This window comes from Parasteatoda tepidariorum, chromosome 9, assembly GCF_982258835.1.
Source record: "Parasteatoda tepidariorum strain Cologne lab strain chromosome 9, Ptep-v5.0, whole genome shotgun sequence".
NCBI classification, from domain to species: Eukaryota; Metazoa; Arthropoda; class Arachnida; order Araneae; family Theridiidae; genus Parasteatoda; species Parasteatoda tepidariorum.
Window position 1 is genome coordinate 53,782,909 of NC_141763.1, and position 25,431 is coordinate 53,808,339.

The 25,431-nt window shown below is 26.9% G+C and overlaps 2 protein-coding genes across 2 annotated transcripts in view; one reads left to right on the forward strand and one right to left on the reverse strand.

The window, feature by feature from the left end:
- The window catches only part of Tsc1 (tuberous sclerosis 1 protein hamartin), a 35,075-nt gene extending 17,403 nt beyond the window's left edge, over positions 1-17,672 (forward strand). The window contains exons 10-21 of the mRNA XM_043040296.3: positions 25-107; positions 911-956; positions 2,185-2,328; positions 3,308-4,039; positions 6,340-6,506; positions 8,041-8,171; positions 8,662-8,758; positions 9,974-10,211; positions 12,106-12,194; positions 12,536-12,604; positions 14,893-14,995; positions 17,372-17,672. Coding sequence (XP_042896230.1) covers positions 25-107; positions 911-956; positions 2,185-2,328; positions 3,308-4,039; positions 6,340-6,506; positions 8,041-8,171; positions 8,662-8,758; positions 9,974-10,211; positions 12,106-12,194; positions 12,536-12,604; positions 14,893-14,995; positions 17,372-17,502 — 2,030 coding nt within the window. The 3' untranslated portion in view covers positions 17,503-17,672. The remainder of the gene's footprint in view (positions 1-24; positions 108-910; positions 957-2,184; positions 2,329-3,307; positions 4,040-6,339; positions 6,507-8,040; positions 8,172-8,661; positions 8,759-9,973; positions 10,212-12,105; positions 12,195-12,535; positions 12,605-14,892; positions 14,996-17,371) is intronic.
- Positions 17,673-22,131: 4,459 nt separating this feature from the next.
- Positions 22,132-25,431, reverse strand: part of LOC107448048 (uncharacterized) — a 47,004-nt gene continuing 43,704 nt past the window's right edge. Inside the window, exon 7 of the mRNA XM_043040304.3 lies at positions 22,132-23,826. Within this exon, the coding sequence (XP_042896238.1) occupies positions 23,722-23,826 (105 nt within the window). The 3' untranslated portion in view covers positions 22,132-23,721. The remainder of the gene's footprint in view (positions 23,827-25,431) is intronic.

Genomic DNA, 25,431 nt, shown 5'->3' on the forward strand with positions numbered 1-25,431 from the left:
CAAACATATATTTTTACAATGCAGGCGAGTGGGCTTTTAAAAATGTTATGCAGTCTTCTACAGAAGAAAGTATTCCTTTAGACTTTGCTGTTGAGGCAAAACCTGAGGTAAGAAGGATAACTTATTTGTTTCTTATATTTTTTAAGTTCCTTGCACTTTGTGTTTATTTGTGAATAAATAAATATAAATTCAGCAATTTGACACTGATACTGACACATTTTCTTTTTCTATAGATCCTACATTTAGTTTTCAGTAAATTTCACATTTCAAATCGGCTTAAGGCAATAATTTTTATTTATAAATAAATATAAATTCAACAATTCGACACTTATGCTGACACATTTTCCTTTTCCGTAAATCCTACATTTATTAGTTTTCATCAAATTTCAAATCGGTTTAAGGCAATAAATTTTATTTATTTAGTTGGTTTTTTTTTTTAAATTCTAACATTATGTATTCATATAAATTTTAAAATGAATATTGCAAGTGATTAGTGTTTATTATTATCAGTAGTATTTTGATTACTTGGTTGCTGGAATGAAAAAAAAATAATTAGAACTTTTAACACATCTTAAGTTGGAAACATTTATCTAAATATTTTGTCACTTATTGGCATTGCCATTCGGAAAAAAAAGTAACTAAAGCTGCATTATACAGTTACTACATTGCCTGATTTTTCACTTCATTCATGGAGCCATTGCGGTATTATAAATACTTTTAAGTAATTTAAATATTAATTTTTTTAAAATAATTTTATTATTATTGCTACTAAAGAGAAACAAATTCAGTTCTTTTTCTGGGCAAATATTATTCTTTTATGTATATATATAGATAGTACTATAACTATATATATGTGTGTGTAATTCAGACTATTTCTGAATTTGAATAAAGGTTTTGCTCTATTTTTCAGCTTCTGAGGAGTGATATTGATATACCTGAAAAATCAGATTTACATGGTAATTATAATTGATCTAAACTATATAATTCACTATTGTGGGCACCAAACTATTACAGTACAGGACCCGTTATCCGGAAATCAGAAAAACGGAAAACCAAAAAACCGAAATGAAATTCAATAAATTTTCCTGCAATTTAAAAAAAAAAATTTTTCCTCATAAGATTTTAGGATTTTTCTTTCTTTTTTGAAAGATGTTTCCCTTACCATCATTTTGGAAATAATCATTAGTGTATTACTTCATCGTTTTTTCTTCTTTTTTTCTTATATTTGTTTAGTTGGGTTTAACAATAAAGAAAATGGCTTTTTGTAGCGATTCAGAAAACCGGAAAAATCAGTTATCCGAAATAGCTATGGTCCCGATCGTTCCGGATAATCGGTTCTTTACTGTACTGTTGCAGCTTAAAAAAATCTTAAGATGTGTTGAATTATCAATAACGTATTTAATAAAACAAAATTTAAGTATTTTAATGAGTGTTTATCATAGCTTTAACATTTGATCCTTAATTAGAATGCTCATTGTTTAAAAAAAAAAATTTTTTGTTTTGTGCATTAATAGTCTATCAGTTTCTTTTTTGATAATTAATTTTTTAAAATTTATTTTACGAATTTTGAATATTCTTACCTAAATACTTAAATGTTACGTAAAGGAAATCAATATTTTTGTAAGTGTATTGACAATGTATGTTATGATTTTTTAAGTAATATAGGGCCTAATGTCTATTAAAATAAGTTTCTATCTAGGAATTTTAAAATTTCCAAAACTAACTCATTTTATGAATGGGTAATTTAATTTGTCTATTCATAAAATCAGCTGATAAAAAATATTTGAAATCTTAAGTTTAAACTTACAAATAGGGAGGAAGTAGAATGAATATATCATATTCTATTTTTTTCTTTCTGTTTTAACTTCAATTTTTTAATATCCCTTGTACAACACCCATTTTTATTTGAATGTGCCACAGTTAGTTTTCTTATATATCTCAATTTGTTACTAAATATATTTTTCAATCATTTATTATTAAAAGGTCTGTGTGAAAAAAGATATCAATTATCTGAGCCTTTTTGAAAAACTCCCTAATGCTTGAATTCATTATTTTTATATGATAATCTGGTTTTCTACAACAATAATAAAGGTTCTACATGTCACTGTTATTGTAAAAATTATATAAACAATATAGAAATAGCAATTTTCTATCACTTTTGACTAATACTTGAATCATTTTTAGATTTTAATAATGTGCACAAAGATAATAATTTGAATACTGTGAAAATGCAGAAGTCAGAAATATTTTGTCAAAACAGTACAGATTCAGATATAATGGTTATAATTCCAGAAAAATGCTCAATATCTGCTGAAGCTAAAGAAGATGGTAAGTCAAACAATAATATTATGATCTATTTATCAATTTATTTTATGGAATTATATTATTCCATGTATAATTGTTTTTAAATTTTGTAAAACAAATAGGTTTTTAAAACTTAAATATCTATTATGTAAGCCAATCTATTCTGCAATGTTTACCGTGGTAGAATGAGTAGCAAAGTAGTTTTAATTTATATGGAACCTATTGTGATGAAAGGAAATACTCCTTAACCAAAATATGTGGAAAACAAACTTTCCTTAAAAAAACATGTAAATATTGAAAAAACATGTAAATATTGAAAAAATTCTGATACAGTACAGAACCCGTTATCCGGAAATCAGAAAACTGGAAAACCAAAAAACCGGAACGAAATTCGATGAATTTTCCAGCCATTTTAAAAAAAAAAATTTTTTTTTCCTCGTAAGATTTTAGGATTTTTCTTTCTTTTTTGAAAGATTTTGGAAATAATCATTAGTGTATTACTTCATCGTTTTTTCTTCTTTTTAAGATTTTTTCCAAAATGTTTTTTTTTTTTTGTTGGGTTTAACAATATAAAAAACGGCTTTTTGTAGCGATTCAGAAAACCGGAAAAATCAGTTATCCGGAATAGCGATGGTCCCGATCGTTCAGAATAATCGTTTCCCTACTGTACCTTTATTTTTAAACATTTTGGAATTATAATGTTAAAATTCAGATACTTTTTTATCAAAGTTTATTGAAATTCGTTTAAAAACAGTTACAAAACTTTTTATGCTAAGTAGTTTTTTTTTTTTTTTTTTTTTTTTTTTTTTTAAAAATTGGCTAAAAAGCAGGAGTTTTACAATTTCCTATGGAGGACCGATTGTACCTGACCTCTGGCTTTCAAATGTGAGCCCTTAATTTAACTTAAAGCTGTTAATAATTTTAGTTTTGAAATTTTATTTACATATTTATGCTCTTTGTGTTAATTTCTTCAAAGTATAAAAATGCAATTTTTTCCTTACAGATGTTGATAGAGAGGTTTCAGAAATAACCACTCAAGCTTTAGAACATAGCTTGAATTCAGAAGAATTGAGGGAAGATACCCCCTTTTGCTCCACTACTCAAAACTTAACTGATGAGCCAGCCAATTTAACTAATACTGTCATGTCACTTTCCGGAAGATCTGATAGCCTCACCAAAAGCACAGAAGATGATACAGATGAGATGTACAACAGTATGCAAGAGAGTGATTTACCCTCGTGTATTCCGTCTTTTGCTCGCTATCGATTCTTTAGCCATTGCGGTCCAGCTCCTGACATTGCTCCAGTTGTTAAAAAACCTAAAGTCTTTAGATCTATATCTTGCCCTGCTGATTTTAAGCCTGAAAGCAGCTCAGCTGAACTAAGTATTTGCAATGGGGAGAAATCTGAAAAGACAGACATTACCATTGTGACATGTTGCAGTGATATAACTACTACCACAACGAGTGCCTTTGTATCTTTGCCTAGTGAGACTTCCTTATCCAATAATAAGATACTTCCAGCATATCAACAGCTTTTGCCAGCTGTTGTAAATCCTTCGCTGTTTTTGGAACAGCCGGTTTCCATTGGACAGCAAAATATATCTCAAAGTAAAATGCCAAAATATTTTTCGCCACCAGAACTTCTGGACATTTACATTCAACAAGGCAATGCAACATACTTGAATTATTTGCCCTTGACTTCTAGGAAAGACACAGATTGGACACATTTTGGTGGTAATTATCAAAACTTATTTTCTATGAATGACTATTTTTTTTCTCTTCATTTAATTTTTTGTGTTGTTTCCTATCCTGTGTATATTATACAAGCACTCAGGTAGCACGTTTGGAAATGGCATTGCTCATTCAGCTGGTGGAGAGCTCAGTATTGTGAATTCCTTCCTACCAGCTCCTATTAGTATGTATGAGCAGCGCAATGCCATGCAATGAGTCATAGCTTAAAGTTTTCCTGTTAGTTTTGAGAGAGGGATACCAATTCAGGTACTGTCCTTATCACTTGACCAAAATCATAGAGCAATCCTACCCCTACCATGGCTTTGGAAAATATGGCTTAGGTGCATAGGCATGGACATGTGCGCATTAAACAAAAAGATTAAAATAGAAGTCAAGATTCAGAAATACATATTATATTATATTATATTATATTAACTACTTTTTAATATTATATGCATATTAGTAGATGATCTAGAGTATGATTTTATTGTATTCTCATTTTCTGTTGTTATATACCGCTCAATAATGGAACTTGAAAAAAAATGAAGCTATTTGAAGTGTTCTAAAATCTGGAAAGATTAGACAAAAAATTTTGAAAAAAGTGTTGCGTCTTTCGATTTTATAATACTGTTCCACTGTAAGTTTATAATCATAATAGAAAACGACTCAAAACCTGTTTCGCAAGAAAACACAAACTTTAAGATAAAATCTGTCCTGAGAATTTACTTATTAGTAAAAATTTTTGATTATGAAAATTTACACATTGTTGGGAACTGCAAATTAAGTCTTTTTCTTGTTCCAAAACTAGTCTTAAAATTGTTTTCGTTCTGTACTAAAATCATTTGTTTAGTAGTTCCTTAACCATAATTATTTATTTAGTCAGCAAATCATTTTAAGGCTGTTTAATTAATATTTTATCATTTGAAAACTTATATGTATATATATATATTTATGTATACATGTATGTATGTATTTGTAGTGATATATGTAGTGATTTGTGGAGCAAGGGAGGAAAAAAAAACAATAATTTAAAAATTAAACTTAACAAATATGATAAAGAAGGAAAATAAGTATAACAGCAACATCAATAGCAGAGAGCTGCCTACACGCAGCGTTGCAGGACAAAGACTGACTACTACAGTTAGATTTCTAAGGAAAAGAATAAATCTATTAAGTATTCGGGACTTTTCTTATCATGGCAGACTGGTACCTTTCAACACGGAAGTAGGTGGTTTCGAGGATGATAGATGATGATGAATTAAAACTACTATATATATAAATATATATATATAACATAAAAAGCTGAAACTAATCTTTTTATGTTTTTTCTTTGTTTAACTCTATTTCCTTATTTAATATTCAAAGCTAAACTCTCTTTCTCACACTTTAATATTCGCATCCTATCTTTTACTCTATTTTTGGCTTCAAGTTTTGCATTGCGTAACATTTTTGATTTTTCCCTTTAATTGAACTGTGAGAACGACTTTTTCCCTTGACCTATCTAATAGACCTATTGTTATTACTCAAATTTCCCGAAAACGAAAAACTTTACAAATTTATTTTGTAAGATTTTCCCTAATTTTTATATTGGCACACTTCGATTTGTGTCACATGGATAATTGTTCTCTCTCTAATAATAATTAAATATTTTGTCTTTTTCCTCTGCCTAAGACCTATATTTATCCTTCTTCTCTATATGTATATATGTATTTGTATGTATGCGTACATGCAATATATATAGAGATGCATTATAAAGAGTAATTTTTATCTTAGGATATTTATTCTTTATTTTGAAATATTGCATTTACCATTATAAAGGAATGCGTCCCGAAGTAAACCTTTGCGTTTTCCCATTAAAAAAATTTATATTTTATATTATTTTATAATTTGTGTTTATATAATATATATGCATATAGCATATATAATATATATGCATAGTTATATGCATATAGCTATTACCATGAAATTTTTTTTTGGACATAAAACTGCGTTTTGCCATGCACACCAGTGTTTAATGTGCAAAAATTTATTCTATTTCATTAAGGGCAAAGATATATAAAATATAGCTCTGGTAAAGTTACTAATAATTCAATTGTTTGTGATTTCAAGAGCTTCATTTCAATAATTTTAAGGGTTTGTGCCTCTAAACCCTACATTAAATTCAATTCAAAAAATTGAAATTTTTTTTACATAAATGGTTCCCCATTTCTATTTATAAACTTAATTATTGCCAATCTATTATTACCAACTTTATTTAAAATTTCATAAATCACAAGTATGTTTGAAAATTACTCTTTCGTCAGGAAAACCACCTCCAGAAGAAATAGAGGTATTGAAAAGCCAAATTTTACTGTTGCACAATATGTTATTATTTGAAAGACATCGAAAAGATATTCACAGTGAGCGTAATAGACGAATTTGGGTAAGAATAAAGCGTGTGCGAATGCATGAAGAATTCATTGAAGCTTTGGTGAGTTGCTATAATCTTATTAACTGTACTTTTGAGTATTAAACTGTATTTTAATAATATTTCTTCTGATATTGTCTGTTAGATGAAATTGATATTTTTATATTAAAACTTATAAAATATATTGTGCTTAAATTTCATCAATAGAATTATTTATAAATTGGTATTAATTATAAAATATTGTAATTGGTACTAATTATAAAATTAATTTATCTATGTATCCATCTTTTTATCAGCTATTATTGTTGCAAATTTTCTCAATGTTTTTTTTTTTTTATTTAAATCTATATATTTTTTATACATTACAGCTATATTTTTAATACATACAACTGATTATCACTACTGATTTTTGCATATTATTTTAAATTTCAAGTGCACAGATAATTTACCCTTTTTTGGTGGTTATACCTATATTGGTTAGGATGGTGATATTGCAACTAAGTGCTCTAGGGCATAGCAAATGGGAGGGCAAGAGGGGACATCTACAGCCATAGAGGGGTGCTAAATTCATGAAAAATATTGAAAAGTAAATTCCAGAACAAAATGTTTGTCTCTTAAGTATTCCCAGTTTCATTTACTAGCTACAAGCTCCAAAATTTCCCCCAATTTTATTCATTTAACCCAAAATTAAATAGGACGCTTATTTTGTAGCTATTTTTAAATTAATTTTTACAAGTTAGTTACATATTCAATGAAAAATGCCTTTTAGAGTAAACGATTATCATTTAATATATCAGAAACAATAAATGTGATCAGAAACATCTGAGTGTAACAGACTTAAATTTTAAACCAAATCTAAAGAAAATGTTTGACCATATTGTACATATTAAAAAATAGCATTTTTGAAAAATATTGCATTGTATCCATTAAAGTTAGAAAATATTATTCAGTGAAAATTTTAACAATCTAATACCAAGTGTGATTGATTTAAATTTTAAATTAATATAAATCTTAAATTGACCCTGAAAAACTCACTAAGTCTCAGATGATATTGTAAAGGAGTGCAAAAACAGTGTTTCTCCATAAGCTGTGAACAATAGCTACACCATTGCTTGTACCTAAAAGCATCCAAATCATGACAGTTAAGCAGAAGTGTACACTACAATCAGTTTATGGTCAATATGAGATGCAACTACAAACTGAAGGAATTTATGAACTTTAAGTTTTGCTTCAAATTAAGGAAAACTGAGAGGCATGAAATATTACTGAATGTGTATGAAGTGGAAGCGGTTGGTAAAAAATGTGTTTTTATCTGTTTTAAAGACTTTAGAGTTGGTAAGTAATATGTCAAAATGACAGTGGTGCTTCAAAAGACAGTTACGGCTCAAAATAAAAAAAGATGCTTTCAGCTGCTATAGAATAGATGTAAAAAGTATATTGTAGCTAATAATAATTTTGAATTATCCAAAAGCATATTTTATTTGTATCTCTTGTTTCCTTTATTTTAATAGTCTATTCCTCTAACTTTTTGAACTCGCCTTGTAAAAAAAAATCATATCACATATGAGGCATTTTTTTACTGTTATGTATTTTACAGAAATCTGAAATTCTTATTTTGACAAATGAAAATGACAGTTTGAAAAGAGAACTTTTAAGTCAAAAGAAAATTTATATTCAGCATATGAGTCAGAAGAAGAAAAACGAAAAAGATATGGATTCTAAAATAAAGTAAGTAGTTATATTTTACTTATTTTTTAAAAAAACCTGATAATGTATTAAGAAAACAAAGTATTCATTGATATCTTATTACAGTTAGAGTATCAGAGATAAATAACAGAAATAGGTTTTTAATCGAGAAGCTTTTATGAAAATTAACAAAAATTCCACTGAGAAATTTGTATTTTCTCGGACATGCTGTTTTTCAGAATGGTTCTCATTTACTTTCCACACCGTTGCAACTATTGTAAATGTCAAAGTGTAATAGTTACTGTTTGACTTTAATTTCTTGTAGAAATGATTGTGAATTATTAATTTGCACTTAATTTTACTGCATTGTGTATTTCTAAAATTTATTAAATTACTACGTTGAATAAATAGTCAGATAAATTTAAATATATTTCTAATTCTCTTTTTTAATTTTAATTATAATTTTGCGTTTTTAAAATTGCGATGATTATATAGTTATAATTTCTGCTTAATATATTATGCATTTCCTCAGAAAATTAGGTCAAGAGAAAAATCAGTTGCAGTTTTCCAACAAACAACTGCAAACATTATTAGTGTCTCAAAAAGAAGAAAATGATGAAATCAGAGAAGTAAGCATTTTAATGTTTAATATTAGGGAAATTCAAAAATATAGAAGTTTAAAATTCAATTTTGCCAGTCTGAATTATAATATGTATCTTAAAAACAAATATTTTGTGCTACTGAAAAAGAAAATTGATTATATGTACTGGTAAAAATAATTTTTTCTCTCTTTGTGACGATAAAAAAATTTGTATTTGAAATTTATCTTGTACGAGAGTACGGCAAGTTTTAGAATTAGAATTTAATTTTGCATTGAATATAAAATGTCTTGCAAAATTAATTGCTAAATAAAAAATTTCTTGATGTTTTATTTATTAAAAGAAATTTCAATGAAAAAAATAAGAAAGTTTTAATTTAAACGTTACTGTACCTAACCCAATTCCAAATTTGTTTTCCAATTATTAGTTACTTTTCAATAAAATGTGATTTGCTATAACATTACATTATAACCTGTCATTTAATTTTTCTAGATTATAGTGAGAGAAAATAAAGTAATCTATGTATGTTGGTAAAGCAAAGTTCTAAGAACCCTAAAATTGTAGAGAAAAAAAAATTTTATTTAATTTTTATGAACAAAAAATTTATTAATTTTTTTTTAAAAAATAAGATTTTTATAGTATTAAAAAGCTGTTTAATTTTAATATCTATAGGACTTTTTTTAAAAAAGCTATTAAAATTTTACTAAAATGTGTCATTTTGCTACAGACACTTAAAAGGAGGCTATACTGTGAAAGAAACTTTTCATTCCAAATTCTGTTTCACCTCCATAACTATATAGAAAAAGTGAGTTCAGTCAAACCTAGGGAAAGTCTTGAAGTTTCAACTGCTGAAAGAAAAAGTATTAAAATATCAAAATGCAAACATATTAGTGGAAGAAAACTTCCCCATTGTGTATTCCTAAATTATCCTCTCATAACTTTTCATTTTAATATTTTGAAACTCACTTTTTCTATGCTTTAAATTTTTAATTACTCATGGAAGTGAAACAGAATTTTCTCTCATTGTACAACGTCGCCTTAAGGTATCTAAATTATTTTAAAATAGACAAATTTTAAAAACATATTAAAGCTTTAATACATTAATACTTATTTAAGATATTAAAAGTTATTTAATATATAAAAGGCTTTTAATTTCTTAATCAAATTTTATTTTATTCTTTGTGATTTAACTATTCTTTCTGTATTTAAATTTTAGTAATTATATACTTATATTCCACTTTTTAGTGTTATAAGAATGTCCAGTGTGAGGTGGCAAATATAAAATGTCAACTGAGATATGCTAGAAGAGAAGTTCTTCTTTCTCAAAAAGTAAAGAAGGAAGCAATATTTCTTACGAAACAACTTATTCTTCTTCAAGAATTAAATGCCCATTACAAAAGTAAACTAGATCAAGCTAAACAGCCTCAACAACCTGATATTACATCTGCACTTATGGACAACTCTATACGTGCTGAAATAGCAGGTATGTTATATGATGTTAAAGAATTAAATATTAAATCAATTCTATTAATAGAGCTTGCTTCAAGCTCATACTCATTTCAAAAGCTTTTCCTTAGATAATAGAATAATATTAATTATCTTTGAAAATATGCCATTCAAAATAGCATGGGGTATTAGATGTGATTTCTCAAGCTACAATGCATGTTTTAGATAAATGAAAAAATTCTATGAACAAAAAATCTCAATTAAAAAAAAAACTTACTACAAGCAATTATAATTTACTCTTAAATATCACAATATTAACTATTGAAACTACTTTCAACCCTTTGTCACCTCCTATTTCAGCGGAAATTTTTTTTGAAAATCACAGATTTTTTTAGCACTGTCTTAATTTTAATAAAACAAACTCTTTATTGATTATTAAAATACCAGCCATCCTGAAAGTAATTTATGAAGTAATTTTGTTACGGGTAAAGTGCGGCGGAGTAATGCAGAGTAATAAATTTCATATTACTCTCTGCAAGATGAACTTTACAATAAAGATAGAATTTTTTTTTAATGAGTAATACTTAAAATTTTAAGCAGTATTAAAAACTGTGAAGTAACATAGGAAATTTTAATCCTTTTTGTTTTAATAAGTTACAAAAAAAAATGTTTTGCGATCGTACAAGTTTTCTGTCAATGGTGTTTGCACGTTCACGTATATTGTGCTGTGGAGAAAGTAACAGTTATAGACAATGTCCACCTTCATACATTAAAAGATACCCCAAAATTTATTTTAGTTAGCATGTCTTATATACTAGTGAGCTGATTGTTAATATTCGTAGTGGTAGTTACACCACAATGCATATCTAGCATTAATTATATATGTGGAAAATCTTTATAAATTTGTACTTCTTCATTCATATTTAAGCAATCATTATGTAAGAAAGCATTTAAAGAGTTATGGAACTCTTGAATGGCATGCCTTTGATAAAATTATATTTTAATTCCGACTTTCTTGTAAATTCCCCCAGCATAACTGCAATTTTACAATAATACTTTTAAAGTATTACTAGGTCAGCAGTTTAGAAATAATTAAATAGTTCAATCAATGTAAATTTTTTAGAATGCTAAAACTAATATACTATCTTTTACCTGAACGCTTAACTGCTTTTTACCCAACTCAAATATTATAGGAAGCTAATTATAGTTTAATATCTAATATCTCCTATCTATCTCTTAAGGGAATTTCATTTCTATTGAATCAATTAAAAGGTTTCAGGGAAACATAGATTTTTTTTCCAGATTTAAATTGCAACCTTTAGTATATTGTAAATTTTAATAATTCATTTTTAAAGAACTTAAAAGTTAATTTTAAGTTATTTTTCTAAGAAATTAAGCTTGACCATCTAATAAATCAAATTTCACTTGTTTTTTCTTCTTAAATTGACCAACATTATCCTGATTTACATCAAAATGGGTAGAAAAAAAATTTCTAACCTTGAACATAAGCATTGGTTTCTAAAAGCAGTTATCTAAATTTCGAAGATTGTGTAGGATATGTTTTTGTTTTTTCCTCCTTGAAAAGATTCACAAATGACAATTTACTCAAATTCTGCAAGCGTATTTTAAAATCATATTTTAAAGAGGATTTTTTATGATTCATGCAGAGTATATTTGATTAAGTTAATATTCTTTACTCCAATACAATTTATTTTGAATTATTATTTTTATGAAATCACTAAGCTGCTCATCATTTGACAATAATGTCATTTAAGTTAATGTGATGCTTATGTATGCTTCTGTTATTTTGAAAGACCATATATTGAAAGTTAGAACAAAAATCCCCAAGAACTTAAGATAACTATTAATTTCACAGTATAATCAATCAATATTGCTGAAATGCGTATTTTTGACTATTTTTCATTTTTTAGGTTTAAAACAGAAGCTTGACACTAAATCTGTTCTCTTGGATTCCTCCAAAGGAAAAATTACTGAGTTAGAAAATATATTATCTAATTTGGTAAAGTACTTTATTTATATTGTAAAGTGACAAATAAAATGTAGAGACTCTTTTGAGTTTATTTTGAAATTATAATTTTGAATAGAATTGGCTAAATTAGTAAGGAAATACAAAATATTTTAGTTTATTAAAATCTCTAAATGTTTTTAATTACCAGAACGTAACAGTAAACATTCAAAACTTTAGTTTTGTTCATTGAATCATGATAAAAATTTTTTTAGGATTTTTAATGATTTTTGCTTATTAAGGAAGGCTAAGTACTTTAGTTTTTGAATAGAAACATGTGAATGTTTTTGAAAAAATTGCAAAACTTACAATAAATCATAATCTTTTTTTCTTAGAAATTGAAGCAAAGAGAAAGGACTAGTTCATGTGAAGAAATGAAAAGTTTTCATCAAGCTGAAATAACAGTTAGTATTTTAATATTCAGTTTTGTATATTGGTTAGCTTAATGACAAAAAATGTTGGCTATTTATATCGTTGAAGATATAATCAAGGTTATCGTAAATTTAGTTTAAATGATTTAAAAATATTCCTTTTACCTAAGCAAGACTCAAAATTAATGATGGTCCAATGTCCAGCAATTGGCAACTGGTAATTAAACTTTAAAAAAATTGTATTCTATATTTGTTTTTCGTTCCTCAGTTTGTTCTTTTTATCTGTGTTTCTGCTACAAAATAAGTCTTTACTATAATTATGAGATTCACTGTAGATATGAGAACATTTTTTTTTAATTTTTTTTTTCTTATTTTGTTTTATAACTTTTTACTTTTAATACAGTAGGGAAGCGATTATCCGGATCGATCGGGACCATCGCTATTCCGGATAACTGATTTTTCCGGTTTTCTGAATCGCTACAAAAAGCCTTTTTTTTTTTATTGTTAAACCCAACTAAAAAATTTTTTTTGGAAATAATCTTGAAAAGAAGGAAAAACGATGAAGTAATACACTAATGATTATTTCCAAAATGATGGTAAGGTAAAAATCTTTCAAAAAAGAAAGAAAAATCCTAAAATCTTATGAGGAAAAAAAAATTTTTTTCTTTAAAAATGGCGGGAAAATTCATCGAATTTCGTTCCGGTTTTTTGGTTTTCTGATTTCTGGATAACGGGTTCTGTACTCTATTTATAATATTCTTCAGTGGATTGACAGCCCTGGGCAACTCCAAAAGTTTTCTGCAGGCATCTCTACATTTGGCAACCAACCCTAAAATTGTTTAGATCATTTTCAACACAGTCAATCCATCTTAGTTGGGGTCTACTCCGAAGTCTTTTTCTCAAGAGCTTTGCAAAAAATATTTTCTTACAGCATCGATTCTCTTATGAAATTTGAAACCTATTCTAAACACATGTTTTATAGGATTACAACTGAAAATTATTTTGCAATTTCTACTACTGTGTATTCATTTCCTAAATTTTCAGCTGCTCAAGTTTATAGTTATCCATAATTTCTATTAGAACAAGTAACTCTTAACCTCTATGAAGAAATCATAAAGTCCATGCTCCAAATCCTTACATTATACCCAGGTTGCCTTCATACTGACAGTCCAGTTGTTGTTGTCGTAGTATGCCATTAGGCAAAGGGAGTGCACTTTTTGTTTTCCAGTGGTGCCATCTATGGCCAAGAATTCAACTTCTGCCATACACATACGTAACAGCCCATTTATACCTCAGTCCCTTTCATACATCCACAAATTGTAATTTTGACCTGAACCAGGGGTATGATTTGTTATAGAAACTTGGAGGACTCTGGGACTTGTGCACTAGTCACCATTTACTACATGGGGAGTCTTCAGCTGCCGATAATTGAACTCACGACCTCTTTGACATGGGTGCAGAGCCGTGCCAACCAGACTATCCCGACCAACAGTCCAGTAAATTTCTTTTTTGATTCCGTAACAGTTAGTTTTTTATACACTGGAGTTGGTAAAACAAAGCCCAGCCCTCCAGGTTGGACTGAAGTATTACTTTTTGTTTGATGTCTCACCAATGATTTGTCCAGCTTGTTAAGTCCAACCACAGCCGAAAGCTTTTAACACCAGTGGGGGGAACTGAAATGTTTTGTTTATGGTAAGTATAATATGTTACATTTAATCGATTTCTTAAAAAAATGATAAAATTTTGATATATATAAAGGGTTAATTGTTATTTTTATTAGTTTACAAAAATTAAATATTGTGTTAGTTGACTATATTTATTTTAAATTTATTAGATACAAGTAAATGGGACTAGTGAAAATGTGTACAACATAATGAAACCTTTTAGTTGCTGATTCTTTAAACCAGTGATTTTATTTTCTTAATTTCTACTCTTGCCTAAATTTAGGTAAAAATGAATGCAATTTATTATTTTATTAAAAAAGAAAACATTGCAAAAATCTGTTATTACTCTTAATAAAAATGTATTTTATATATTTTGAATTTTGTAACAGTTTTATTTTTGAAATCATAATTAGTACAAGAGTTATTATTTAATTAATTATTAATGAAAGTGACTCGGAAATGTTTGGGGCTCGGAATGAATATACATTCAATTTGACTTAACTCTTACTTAAGTCTTGATGACTGATACTTGTAACTTTAATTTCTATAATTTATGTTTAAATTCAATGTCAATTGTTTTCAATGTTTAAATTCAATTTATGTCAATGTTTAAATTCAATGTCAATTGATTAATTGTTTTCTTAAATTTTATTTCAGGTTCGAGAAGAGAGATTATTGGACTTGCAAAAAATATCAGCAGAAAAAGATGCTCATATTTTAAAACTTTATGCTGATATGGACGAGTTGCAAGGAAAAATAGGTTTGAAAATTTTTGGTTAATATCATTGATTTTCTTTGGCAACCAGATTTATCTTTCAAATTTACTTAATGGTAAGCATTCAAATAATTTACCCTTCGCCTATTTCCCTTGTAAAATGTCTGCTCCATACATGCACCACATATGATGGGGTAGTTGTAGTGTAAAGAAAGAGCAGTATATTGGGAACTAGCAGTTTACAAACACAGAATGAAAGAGAGATACAGAGTGCTGAAAATAATAGTAAACAAATTATTAAAAAAAAGGACAAAGGTGGAAGAAACTTGAAAAAGGTGATTAAAAGTACTGAAGGTGATTTAAAAAATAAGTTAAACATTACAGTTTTTATCAAAAATGATTCAAGGACTGCTTGTTATTGTATTTTTAGATTTTTTCATTAACATTTTAATATACATATTTGTTAAGAAACCCATTTGCTTTCTTTAAAATAGCTAGCATTTTTTCAATTTGTAAAATTAACAAAATCACAAAGCAGTAAATCATATAATTTTGAATTATGCTGAAAAAGAATTAAGTAAGTTGGTTAATATTTAAAGAAAAAAAATCAGCCCAGTAAAAGGTAAAGCAACTCATTATCTCATCTTATATCATTTTAGTGACTTTGAAAGGTTTTAAAACCAGTCAGTATTCTGGATACCTAAGAACTAGATCGTTTGTTGACTGTATGTAGATTTTTAGATACAATTTCAACAATGTCCCTCTCAGTGCTTGCTATTGATTGCTTTGCTATTTGGTTTACATTCGCAAACATTGTTTCAGAGTTTTTATGCTTTGAAACTTTCATGATTAGTTTTGGGTATATCTTTTGATATTTTTCATTCGTCTACCTTATCATTCATCATCTACCTTTCATCACTGTCCCTGTTCATGTTTCACCACTGAAAAATTTTTTCATTCATCTACCTTTCACCACTGTCATCGGGAGCAGGCATTAAAGTAATAGGATGTATGTTGCAGTCAATATACACATCATCGACTTCTTCAACCACTCAATTTAATTCCAAAAGACCAATGTTACCGTTAGATTACGAAACCTGCTTTATTAAACCCATTTGTAATTCATTTTAGACGTCATCAGGGCAGAAATCAAATTCAGAGCTTTTTTAAAAAAAATTTTGTTAAGAAGAAGTTTGCAGGTTACTGAAATCAAGAAAAAGAAATGATTACCCAAGTAGTTGTTTAGACATGGTGCGTAGCCAAATCTTTCAACAAAAAATAAGCACCTTTTAAGTACTTTTTAAGCACTCAAAAGATATTTTTAAGCACTATATACATTAACAAAATGCAAAATAATTTTGTTAGACTTTGCATGATCATGACAAAATAACTAGTTTCTGACAAAGAATTCTTTTCTTGATTATATTAGCCATTATAAAATGATCAAGAGATTTTTTGGTTCGACATTAGAGGGTGGAAAAGGAAGCCTACAATTGAGAATATCTTGCAAAATGCTGCTGAGTTGCATTTGATAGTGCAATAAGCTCACCGAACCCAGCTTAGTAGACGCTCATGCGAACTCGCAAGTATTTCCTCAAACATATAAAATGATTGGTGCTTTCATACTCTATGGAGCAACGGTAGGCCGAAATAGATTGCGGTTAAATGAACTGTAAAAACGTTGAATAGAACAATGTGAAAAGCAGGCTTTAGCATAAAACGTGGCGAAAATGGACAGGGTAAAGAAAAATCTCATTTTCGAAAAGGGAAAAATAAGCACTTTTTAAAAACACCTAATAAAAAAGCATCTTTAAGGGCTTTTGAAAATCGAAAATAAGCACCTTTAAAAAACGCTTCGCACCCTCTTAGAGTAATGTTTTTAAATGAAAACTTTTATTCCAAGATTCAAAATTTGAAGTTTGTTGGGAAAGATTACACTGGCAAATTTTACAAATTAAGCACCCTTTCTATGCCTGTCCCATTTCACAAAAATCCTGATTTTGACTCAAGGGGGAAATTCTCTTCCACTAAGAGAAAGACAAGAAGATAGAATCGAAAAATTTCAGAACAGATTCAAATCAGTTTCCCTCTTTTTTAAAAAATGAAAACAGAAAAAACAGCTTGGAAAAAGTTTGTGTTGTGTGGAGAAAAATGAGTTTGATCTCTAATGAAAAACATATAAAGTGGTATTTTCTTAAAAAGGGTAACATAAAATCTTTGAAAATTTAACGTTATCATTATAGGTAATTTTCACTGACCTGCAGAAAATGGTGACGTATTCCACTAAATCAACATTTTTATTTTCTCACTAAATGACGCCTATCTCAATAGTTGTTTTAATTACTTTGCATGAAAAATATATTTTGACATTTCTTTTGATTGTTATTTAAAGCGGTCATTAATCTTTTTTAATGTTTGCAGATTCTTTGGGAAGGAAACAAAATTCTTCAAGTAATAGTCATAAAAACTTGCCGGGTGGTCACAAACCCTTAAATCAAACTGCTGTTGATGGATGTTCTAACAGTCAAAGAACAGATGACGCTCTTTCATGAGAGAGAAAAAGATTTTTTTAGATCTGTTTTTATTGGTATTAATGTTCCTGTGATGCCATAATGTAAAATGAACTATTGTATATTCTTAAAGCATCAAGAAAAAGTACAACTTACTAAACTTTTGTACATAAAAATAATTATTTGAAATAAAGATTTTAAAATATTTTAAATTCATTTCAGTCATTAGGTCAATCATTCTGTCATTATTATTTAGCTACATGATTGTGTTTGAGAACCACAAATTATTATAGTGATATTAAAAATTTAAAATACAAAAGACTTGTTGAATGCTGTTGACTATAAAGTTATGTTAATAGCTTTGGTAATTTTGAAGTTACCTATAACCTAGTTTTTAATGTTAATATTTCTTTACTAGTTCTTTGTTTTGTTTCTGTGTGGAGATCATTTTATGACATTTTCAGTTTTTGACATTTTTTTTTTCAAGAAATACTTAGAATTATTTTGTAACTTTAGAGGTGTTTAGGTCATGAGATTTTTAATTATTTGAGAGACTGGTAAAAAATTATGAGCGTAAATAAGTATTTTTGAACACCCAATGCCATAAAATATAGCAATATACTTGTATCAATTACTTAGGTTGTTATTTGCAATAATTGGCTAAAATTTCTTAAACCCAGTTTAAATATTTATGGAGATGTGGAAATTTTTATAACATCACTATTGACGTTTATAGGCTTGTTTTTTATAGTTCTAGTAATAATTTTTTATACAAATTTTACAATGCCATCGACAATGTTAACTTCAGAATATTTTTTTTTAAAACTGCCATTCAAAAAAAAACAATGTATTCTAATTATCCTACGCATTATGTTAAATTATCTCATTCTGTGGCATAGGTAATGTTGCTTGCCTCTATGATTTAGGTTCACAGGTGTCCACCGGATAATGTTAAACGAGTAACAATTCCAACGTCCTCCAAGGCAAAAAATAAGTTTAGTACCTGCTGTTAGAAGAAGAAAAAATATGGTTGTTCAATGTTCACTTATAAATTAACAATAAAATCAACCTTGAAATAAGTATCACACAAAGCAAGGGTTAAAACAATTTATTGATATTGTACTTGTATATATGTACAACAGGAAGCACAACCATGCTGACTTAAATTACTGGATTCTGCACAATGAGGACTCACTGAATAATTTTTACAAATAAAAAACTATAATTTCTACACATCACTAAAGCATTTCAAAACCACAGAAAAGAAAATACAGCATTAATATTTCATACTTTTTGCAGACCTATGACATTAACTTAACACGATTACAAACTAGTCATGAGTAAGCAAAAAAATGTGAAAGTGCATGTACCATAGTAAATTATAACAATACTCAATATAACTCCATTCATTGGACCCATATACCAGCTGACTCCTCTTGTGGGAATACAAGTACATAATGTGAATTATTCTATGTATCAGTTATCTCATCAACCATTCTCACACAGTGGTATCTCTTAATTAATAAACCATATAAAGGGAGAAAATAATTTTAAACAGGGGACAAAACACAAAATAAAAGTAACGCTTTGTAAAAAATTGAGTTTAATAACAGAAGACTTCTATGTAATTTTGTGGTGGTCTGGATTCAGATTCTACTTTCCCACCTCCCGTGTTAACCTATGGAAATACTAATTCCCTGTTTAGCAACTAATAAACATTTTGGAACACTTTTTATTTCATTTGGTTTATAAAAATGCTTTATTTAGAACTTAGTCCCTAAATTTTAAGTTTTAAACGTATTTTAACCTTTGTAAAACTTCACCAAAGTAACTATAGTAGCTTTAAAAAAAAATTATTAATGTCAAAAACCTTAAAAATAGGAATTTGGTAACTGAGTTGCATAAAATTAAATAAAGATTACTCAAAATATTTACTTGTTACTCTATAATTAAAGAATTATTAATCACAGGTTAGCACGAGAGGTATGAAAAGTAATATGGGTCTTAGGGGCACCTGTAAGTGATGATTAGGTGCAACGGCATTTACAGCATGTGCAATTTCTTCTCGAAAAAATTACTTATAATGAAATCATACAGGCTTGAAAAAGGGGAAGAAAGTGGCGCATCTTTTCTTTTGGGAACATACTGTTTTTAACTGCAAAACTGTGGCTGATTATTAAACAGTAAAACTAATAAAATAGATAATTAAATCATCAACCAGTTTCAAAACCCAACTTATGTTTGTTTTTGAAAACATATACGTTTGAATCTCTCTTAAAAAATATTTTTATGTTTTTATTTCAAAAATAGCTTTGAAAATTATAATTTTTGCAACACATAACTAGAATGTTAATACTAGTATTAAGATTTATAAAAAAGGTTCAGAAATATTGATAATAAAATATATGATCAGAAATATTGATAATAAAGTTAGCTGCAGGTTAGAACAATTTTGTATGAAACATTATTCAATTTTAATACTAATGAAATGCCTAACAAATATTTTCTCACAGTTTAATTATGGTAATGTGTGAAATTATTCTTGATATTTCAAATAGTTCTTTAAACAAAAGTTTTAAATACAAGTGCAACTGTTATTAAACACAATTTCTTTATCAGTATCATTAATAAATAAATGCAATTTCACATTTCAAGAGCTTATCATTCAATGAATTGGAGAAAAACGCATGGGACAAATTATGAAAAAATAAATGGAATGTTTTTATTAATCAGTTTCAATATTAAACAGAACATTGGAACACTCGAGGAATTAAGCTAACTATGTAAATGCATATCTATAAACAGCAAAAGTGCTCAAGTATGTTGTGCTTAGAATCGCTATTCCAAAACAGTTTTTCTCTCCCTTTTCTCATCTTACTCATAGCTAAAAAATTTAATCTGTAATTTTAATTTAAAAACAAGGAATTTTAACACCTAATACGCTAGACTTTAAAATAATAATGTTATACAGTGCACTCTCAACCAGAGTCATGTTTTGTGAATCTTAGATGGTCTTTCAATTGCAATTAATATAGTGAACACTCTAAATTTGTTCAAAATATTGATTGCAATTTTTTTAATAAGGCATTTTCCGCTACTTATTTGTCTTCAAAATGATTCTTTAATATTTTTAATTTCATTTAAAGATACGTTTAAACAGATACATTATTAGGTTTAAAACGATCTTAATATTGCCCCAATCTTATTTTCTCAAGATTTGATATTTTAAATTTCAGCAAAAAAAAATTTCAATATATTTTGGCTAATTCATTAAAGTTATCATTAGTAACTATTTTAATTATATAAGATAAAAACAATTTTAAATAGATAGAGGTTGAGCATGACTAGATAATACTTCTGTTTACGATATATGATAGGAAATGTTGTAATTTTTTTCAATAACTTAAATTAAAGATGCTTTCTACTCTGATTTGTTTCGCACAAAAATATTACATTCCAAATACTGCTAAGAAAGTAATAAAAAAATTATGCATAGTTCTTAAAATTATTTAAACTGAACTTGCAATGCAAAAAGCCCAATCATATTCCTAAGTTAAGTGTTTTGATTTGATATGGATAGATATATATTTAAAAAACTCTTTACAGAATAACATTAACAATTTTCTTTTCCCACTTACACACAGTTAAATATACAATCTGTACAATCGGAAGTAATTTGGGTAAATCGACTTAATCATAACCTTGCTGCACTTTTAAAAAGTAAAAAATATACTTTAACAATTACCAACAATCTTAAATGGACGTACAATACTAAAGTTTATTTCAAACATAATTTTAAAAATAATATTAATTCAATTCAACAAAAATACAATTAGTTTGCTGCTTTCCATATCATACTTTGTGTTTATTTATTAGACATAGCTTTTAATACAGATCTACTGCTAATTTACAATATTCACTTATTTTAAAGATAAACCATATTTCGATTTTAATATAACTTAAATTATCTAATAATAATAATAAATAGAATTTTAACTAAAAATTTTAAGTTTTAAAAAAAATAAAAACTCGACTGTGAAAACTTTCTAAAATCTTAACACTTTGTTGACCGACAATTTTACACAGAAACTATGTCATGTCACCAGCTATTAATTTGTAATTGAATATGAAAGTAAAATAAAATATTCTAAATGCACTCCAATAAATTTTATTTGAACTTGAATAAATTTCATTTGAACTTTAATAAATTTTATTTGAATTTTACTGAATGAAATAAAATTATCAATATTCTATAACGCCCTGGGTTTTGTGAATTAAAATAGATAATACAAGTGCAATGACGAGTTAACTCGTCACTGGTCAACAATGTGTTAACATAATTAGTACTTTATTTTTACAAAAATACTTGCAAAAAATATATATACATTTTTTAAATGCATACATTGAAAAATTAACCCTTCTATAATTGCAACACACAAATTTGGTTTTAAATCACCCTTAATAATATTCTTTAGTTTCAAATAATTATACTCTACAGTAGTCTCCCAAACATCTAGATATATTTCAGAGAAATAAAAAAAAAACTTTCAAGAAACAAAAGAATAAATATTTCTAAAATGCTGTTATCTTTTAAAACTAAACTAAATTTTCTAATTAATTAATCGAATGAAGAGTATATTTTTTAATTATATTATTTTTTTCATAAAATAGTTTTTGAATACTAAAAGAAAAGTTAGCTTAACAAGCAATGAAACATGAATGGAAGTCTACTGCATGGATTAATAATGATAAATGCTTGAAAATAATGTCTAAAAATATAGACATGTTGAATAAATAAATACAGTATTTCTGCAGAATTATGTCATCAAATTCTAACAATAAAAACCGAATTATCGAGAAAATCTTTTTTATAAATAAATATGTTATAACAATAAAATCTAGAAATAATTTTAGTTTGATTTTAAAAATTTCTACAATTTCTAGCTATAATTTGTTGTTTTTATTGTAATAATCATTTACACTGACTAGAAGATAAATATATGTATATATTTTTTAAACTGTACATTTTTAAAACATAAGAATCATAAATATTTTTAAATTACAAGAAATGTAACTTCTTTCCACGAATGTGCTCTTTCATTGACTAGCATTACAATGCACTTAATTGCATAGCTTTAAAATATTTAACTGTAACTGTAACAAACATATTTCATGGTGTGACTAGACATAAAAGATTTATAAAATCAGAAAGACTATATCTATTCAATAATATATATTCAAAACAAAAATAACTATTAACTCTTTTTCCTACTTTTAAGTTCATAAACTATTATTTTATAGAAGGATACAGAAAGAGGTTAGGGTTATCTTTAACAAGACTGAACCTACACATTATTATTTAATCAACAACATTTAAAAAAAAATTACTTTGAGTGAAGTTACATTAGAATGCTTACTTTAAAAGGGAAAAAAAAATTTCTAACAGCTTATAACACTTTAACTAATCAAAAATTTACATTTAGTAATTTTTATGACAATTTTTCTTACATATATAGAGAGAAATGAATTCAAGCAAATAAACAAATTTAATTGAAATAAAATCTACTTTAAAATTTTGTTGTACACAAAATAAAGTCAATAAGGAAGCTTCCATTAGACTCTCTAACATCTGTTACATTTTGAATTCTATATTTTATTTTGTAGTTGGAACAAAATTTTACGTAATAAAGTGAACTATTATTATTTGTTAACTATTTTTAAAAAATATTCTTCAACTTATGGTTAAAGGGAAAGCTTGAAAAAAATTATTGATAAGAAATAGTTCATTACAAACTTAAATTATGAGTATTAACATGAATAATCACCAAACAGAATCCATATTTAAAACTAATTAGTAAATAATAGTAACGGCTAAAATAATACATTTTTAAAATACTAACAAACTTTAAAATAACATAAAACAACATGAAAAAAAAAATGTAAACAAGTTGAAAACACTGAGATTTCAATTTTTTACTCAACAGGTTTAGGATAATTCAGGTCTAAGACGAAAGAATTTGTTACAAACAATTATCAACAAACTGTATTCAAATAAAAAAGTGATAATCCCTTTTTAGTTATGATTTGTATGCTTCAGTTATAATAATAAATCCAATTTTTGTTTTAAAGTCCGTGTATAGTTGAATCCCGTTAAAGAATGGATAAGGTATGGGGTTTAACTATAGAAAGCAAGAACAAAGGTTTTTATTACAGTAACAGGTGTAGCAGATGAGCAAGGACTTCACTGGCAAAACAGAGAATTCAGTTATGCTGGTGAGGGCCATCTGTTTTATCAGGGAGCATGGGAGGAGATACAGGGGTGGAATCATCATGAAACAAGGGATTTTTAACTTCCATTTCTCCAGTCTAAGAAGAAAAAATATTTATTTTATTACATTAAAATATTATAAAACGTTTGTAATATAGCCATGTTAACTAGACTTGAAAATAACCACTCACTACATGGCGAGTCATCAACAAAAAATTGGCGACTTAAATAAGCAGTCACTTTTTTCCATCGTTTTTTTGTTCTTTTTTTTAAAAAAAATAAAATTTAATAAAATAACTTTTAATAATAAAAGTACATCCATTCAGAAAGACTTTGGAAAACATAGTTTTCTTTAAAATATTCAATGTCTCCATTCAAAATTTTGATCTTTTAGAATCCATTAATTTCCGAAGAAAAAATTCAAGTAAAAGGAGAGTTCTTTAAAAATTCAGATATTTCAAAGTTCTTATGTATGCATTAAATTTATTTTGCCACCCCAAATATTTTAAATAAAGTTCTTTCAAGTCTGTAATGTTTAACTAAATATTGTCACATATTTATATTATTTTTACTACATTAATTTTTTATAGCTGTAATATAAATTTCTTGTAAAAAATTTAATTTAATCCAAGCAAAAAAAAAGTGGCACTTAAATAAAAAGGACCTATCGATATTGGTCACCGACTTACTGGGCTTGAGGAAAAAGTGGCTATTGAGTTATTAGAGTCTACCGCACACTGGCTACTAAATAAAAATTTAAATTTTCAGGTCTAATGTTTACCAATATCCTGGAAAAACTAGAAGTAAAATTTCTAAACAGATGTTCAAAAACTCAGTCTTTTTAACTTTCTAATTTAAAATTTTCATAACAAATCATTTTTTTCAATAGAGTAAGTTTTTTTAATATTCTTAAAGAAACTTTATTATTAATTTTTAGTTTACAAAGACATTGGGAAAACCGAATAACAGCAAACAATATAAATCAGTAAAAAATAGTATAATTTATAATTAAAGTATTTCTGTTAAGGGGATTTTAAAAAGTTTGAGCTTTAATCTATCTTCCTTTATCTATCTGAGTTATCTTCCTTTAGGAAAGATCTGTTTAATTTTGTCTTAAATATATATCAAATTTAAACTTATTCAGTTATTACTAAGTAAAAGCTTTAAAGCAAAACCAAATATAGTTCTATTTTTACTATTTTAAAACGGCAGTAGCTACAGTGGTTTCTAGTTTTTAAATCTGAATTACACTAGATTTCACAAAATATTTTTGATAACCAAAAATATTTGTTATAGACTTCTAAATATTTTTAAAAAAAAATTTTTTATTCGAACTCCACTTTTTAAGAAATTTTTTTTAATAAATATATGAATCATTTCTTGCAGTCTAATAAAGAAAAATTTGCCATGTTTGAAATACAACTGCTTGAATCATCCTTTCATATAGAAGTAGACATGTAAGAATGCATAGATCAAACAATTTACTGAAAATATTGGAAAGAACAAGCTAATTTAATAAATTAATCCAAAATAAACCGATACTTATGAGGAAGTAATTTACTGTAGACAATAATGTTACAGTATTTGTTGATTGAGGAGAGTCGGAAAAATTAAAATAGGTAACAGAATTGAAAAATATCTAGCAACATGTAAAATTAAATAAAGGAAAGATTTTGCTATTACTTTAAGTAACTTCTTTTTAA